The sequence below is a fragment of the Nicotiana sylvestris genome, chromosome 4 (genome assembly GCF_000393655.2).
Source record: "Nicotiana sylvestris chromosome 4, ASM39365v2, whole genome shotgun sequence".
NCBI classification, from domain to species: Eukaryota; Viridiplantae; Streptophyta; class Magnoliopsida; order Solanales; family Solanaceae; genus Nicotiana; species Nicotiana sylvestris.
The window spans coordinates 152,266,775-152,271,639 of NC_091060.1; the positions used below are offsets into that span (position 1 = coordinate 152,266,775).

The following is a 4,865-nucleotide window of genomic DNA, read 5'->3' on the forward strand; positions in this document are numbered from 1 at the left end:
TATATGAATGCGAAGATCCAAAGCCTTCATACGTATACGTATATTGTTAAATAAAAATTTATACAATATATAAATTCGAGTAACCTTGTTATACCATACACATATGATAAGAGAGCTTTCATTAAACACATAATGCATCACCCTTCCATTAACCTAAACATGAATACTAACTAAGAAACTAGTTCATTAAACTAAAATAACAATCTAGAAACTAGGTCAGAACATCTAAGGAATGCATTACACATATCTTAGGGTTGAATTCAGATAACAGTTTAATGAATGAAGATGAGTGGGTCAACATTGATTCAGACGACAACTTCAATGATGGAGAAGATCATGTTGACGATGTTGATGATGATGGCGACCATTATTTAGAGGAAGAGAGAGAAGGCGGAGAGGAAATGGAAATGTCTAATGAGTTTAATGAAGAAGATCTAGTAATAGGTCCAATTAATGTAATGTGGTTCAGTAATAAGGATATTATGTTTGATTTTTACAAAGAACATGCAAGATTATCAGGGGTTTGTATTGTCAAAAGAACATCAAATAAAAAATGTGGTGATATTGTAAGATATGTGCAATATGGTTGTAATAGGTCTAGGAAACTAAGGAATAAGCATGTTACTAAGAGGAGGAACTGTCGTGCCAGAATAAATAGAATTTTGGAGGAGAATGGTTCATGGCATGTTTCAAAGGTGGTTAAAAAGCATAATCATCAATTAAAACCAGCACTATTGTGATTGATCGCTGGACACATGTCGCTTAATTCTCTTAAGAGAGCTCTTACAGTCAAAGATATTGATGGCTTAAGACCCTAAAAAAATATAAGAGTCATTGAAGTACTTGCCGGTAGCCTAAAAAATTGGGTTGTACACCAAAGGACTATATAAATTATATTTTGAAGAGTAGAAAGCTTCGATTGCAAGAAGGGGACACACATTTATTACTCAAGTTCTCCAGTGACATGTAACAAAAAGATAGGAAATTTTACTACTCCGTAGATGTGGATATTTTTAGTCGACTTCGTAATGTCATATGGGTTCATTCACACTTTAAGGTTGCATATGAGGAGTTTTATGATGTAATATGCCTTAATACCAAGTGAGGATGCGTCCTATGTCTAGTGAGGATATAACAAGTTACAAAATGGCGCTCTCTACATGGCTTGGGGATCTAAGAAATGTTCATCCATTAGCTATCATGACTAACCAATGTGATAGTATTAAGGCTTCTATCAATACATTGATGCCATATACGGCACATAGATACTGTATATGGCACATATTCGCAAAGTTGCCTATGAAGTTAAACAGAGTTCTTGATAGTAGGATTGCAAAGGCAGAATTTAGGGCTTTAGTCCTTGATAATATTAACGTTGTTGAGTTTGAGAGAAGATGGACTAATAATATTGCAAAATATTGTTGATACCCAATTTTGCCCTCATATTTTTCAAAATATATATACATACTTTCAAAATAGCATTTTTGCATCATTATTTAGTTTACAACCTCTACAAGCATTTTCCATAATTTTTAGAGCTTTAAATTAATATTTTTATATTTAAATTATATAAATATTTAGTAATTTTCCCTTTAAATTATTTTGTGATGACTTAGCTACTTAAAATTATTATTTTACACCTATAATATATGTTTCAAATATTTTATTTCATTTCATATAATTACATTAGCATTTTTAAGCTATTTATCTAATTTTGCAATAACGGCTTATATTCATACATAAAAGCTCTTCATTTTATATTATTTGTGTCAAAATAATATTTTTTATATTTTTATAATACAAAATTATTATTTTAAGTACTTCAGTGTATAAATAATATCTTATTGTATTTACTAAGCATTTTTATAAAGTATTTTGATAATTTTAAGGTATTTAAATAACAACCCAATTTTTAACCTATTTTTCGGACCCAAAACTACCCAAACCTTAACCCAATTACCCCAAGTCCAAAACCAAACATCCCTTTTAAAGTACCCGACCGACAACCTGATCCAAATAACCCGCCCCATCCCCTTTACTATTCTGGCCGTTGATCTCGAGTGATCAATGGCTCACAATAACCCAACCCCTTTTAGTTACCCCCTTCATCCAAAACTATAACTCATTTCCCCTTGCCCAGCCGCCTCATTACCCTTTTGTCTCTCTACCCGCCTCTGTTAAACCCTAGCCGCCATAGCCCTAACCTTTTCCGATTCCAACTCAAACATGGAATCAATCCATGATCTACTTACCTATTTCGTGATACTCTACTATTACACGTATGTTTATGGAATTACTTAGTTCTTGCCCTATTTTTTGGCAAGAACTACTTCTCAAGAACGGGCCGATTTACTTTGGTTATGTGAAGATCTGGACGATCTTTCGTCCATATACATTTTATATTGAATGATTCTTGATTTTTGGTTCGATTCAAGTTGTCAGTCCCAACTAGGGTTTGAGATTTCCCCTTTTTCTTTACTGATTTTCTATTGATATTTTCCCTTTCTTGTGTTTGACTGATATTTTTCTTATTTTGGTTTAACCCACTGTATTTCCCTATTTTTAAATTTTATTTGCCTTAAAACTGACTCTAATTGATTTTCGTATGCTATTTTTCCTTGTCCTCTGTTCAACCTACTGTATTCCTTATTTAAAGTGTTATTTGCCTCTAATTAATTTTTGCATGCTATATTTTCCTTATTCTCTGTTTAACTTACTGAACTTCCTTATTCTATGTGCCATTTGCCCTAAAACTGATTCTAATTGATTCTGGCATGTCATATTTTCCTTATTCTATATTTAATTTTACTGTGTTTCCCTATTTTATGTAGTAGATTTGCTACTATATAAATCCCTCCCCTAAAACCCTTAAAACAAGACTTTGGAATTGCCTAATTACTGCTATTGTTCTCACTACTATCCTCTCTCACTCACGGTTACACTCGAGCACATTGCATTGGATTCTGGGCCGACTGAAAGCTAAGGCCATTGAATGACCTCCTCTGGTACAAGCACTGCACAAAGCCCATTCTCGAGGCTCTTGTGAACTCTGAAGCATCGGAGACCTGGGTTTTTGCTGTTACGCTCTTTACTCTTTTGATTCTACTACTGGTTAGTGTTTTAAATCTTTGCAATGCTCAATTTCCTTCTTTCTTTTTGAAGTGTTTGAATTACTTGAGTATGATTTAACTTTGATAATGCTCAATAATCTTTGTCATTCTGTGATAATTGAACGCATGAGATAGTTTACTGTTTGACTTGCGCTTCTGTGATTCTTTGCTTTCTAAAATGAGTTCTATACCTCTAGCATCGGAGTATGTTTTGTTTTGGGCTTCAATGCAAGTCTATTTAGATATGAATCTGACTACTGTGACTATATGTTGTTAGTTATAAAATTTCTTCATGTGTTGCTTTAGATATCACTATAATTCATAAAAATCACCCCCCACCTTGAATGAATCCTTTAAGTGATGGGTCTAGTGTCTGATTGACTATCCTTTGTGTACTATATGGAATACTATCTTAAAATTTGCTCTAAGCATGTTTCCTTGTTGTCCTGATTTTTAAGATAAACCCTTTGTTCTTTTATCAACTATGTCTTTACTTTTTATGCTAATGTGTTTTCACAGTATGCGTTGGTTCATTTGCTACCTTGTCCTTTCAGTGATTATCACAATGTGTGTTCCCTTGTCATGTCTATATGCTTATTAACATGGTACTAGGATGTACTCAACTTAATTTGGATTTTTAGGTCCCAATTAGTTTATTTCATGTATGCTTGTAAACCTATTTCTTTTCCTAATTCCTTCAATATAAGGTTGTCTATGTGGTACTTTGTTATGTATACTTTGCTGAACCTATTGACCTGCCTGACTAGTTTCCCTGTATTCTCAATTTGGTATATTACTTGATTCCCATTCCTCTATCACTATCCACTCTCTTTGCTTGCTACTCTGCAATTCTGAATTTTCATTCTTAGCCGGCTGAAAGCCAAGGCTATCTAGGTTTTATTGTTGGCCTCCCTAGTGTGAGCACTGCTCGGAGTTCAATTGAGGCCCTTGTGAACTCTCACACACTAGGGCTTGGTCCTAGTCACTCCCTCAACCTCCAGAAGTGTTCATACTATCCTACTTCTCTGTTGTGTATTGTGTACCTGTATTGGTTGTTTTGAGTGGTGCAACACTTGGTAATATGGTTAAGCAATTGGTTTGGACTCTTTTATGAACCTTTGGGTCATGTATTGATTGTGGTTTTTGTTAAAGGATCGGGTGTGCTATGTGAGAGACTTTGAAGGTCCAACAATGCTGGGTATTTAGTTATTTTATTTGGACCTACTATAGGCCTGTTCACTGTTATGTAATATTGCTACCTTACTCATTATTGGGCCTGTAATAATCTTTGTATGAATAATTGGGGTTGTTAGTAAAAGGGAATGGGAAGAATTTAATACCTACATGCAATGGGTAGATAATATGTCTATAGAACTTGGTAATATGTTTGCTATATGTGTCATTCACTCTCTATGCACACTATAGAAATCATGCCATTAGGGAAAGCACACACTCACACTACTTGTCTACAAGCAAAACATGAGCTCAAATGTTTCAATTATTCTTGTTGCTACGTGTTATTAGAAAAATTGCTCATAGGAACAAATGTCACTGAACTTTCCTTCAATTCGCTTCAACATATTCGTTAGATATTATGCCTATAGGATTTTGATCACCTCATTTGCTATTATCTCATACTGTCAACCAGAAACCAAGCTTATAGGATTTTAATCATCTCATTTATTATTGCATCACACTGTTCACCTGGAAAACATGTCTATAGGGTTAAGTATAATAATAAAATTAGCTTCAAGT

The 4,865-nt window shown here is 33.9% G+C and overlaps 1 protein-coding gene across 1 annotated transcript; it reads left to right on the top strand.

The window, feature by feature from the left end:
- The first annotated feature begins 275 nt into the window (after positions 1-275).
- LOC138890358 (protein FAR-RED IMPAIRED RESPONSE 1-like) lies at positions 276-740 on the top strand. The gene has a single exon (XM_070173739.1). The coding sequence runs from the start codon at positions 276-278 to the stop codon at positions 738-740; it is 465 nt and encodes a 154-aa protein (XP_070029840.1).
- Positions 741-4,865: the final 4,125 nt, after the last annotated feature.

What these genes read in the sequence shown, in the direction of transcription:
- LOC138890358 (XM_070173739.1), top strand. Translation starts at nt 276, where the DNA reads ATGAATGAAGATGAGTGGGTCAACATTGATTCAGACGACAACTTCAAT.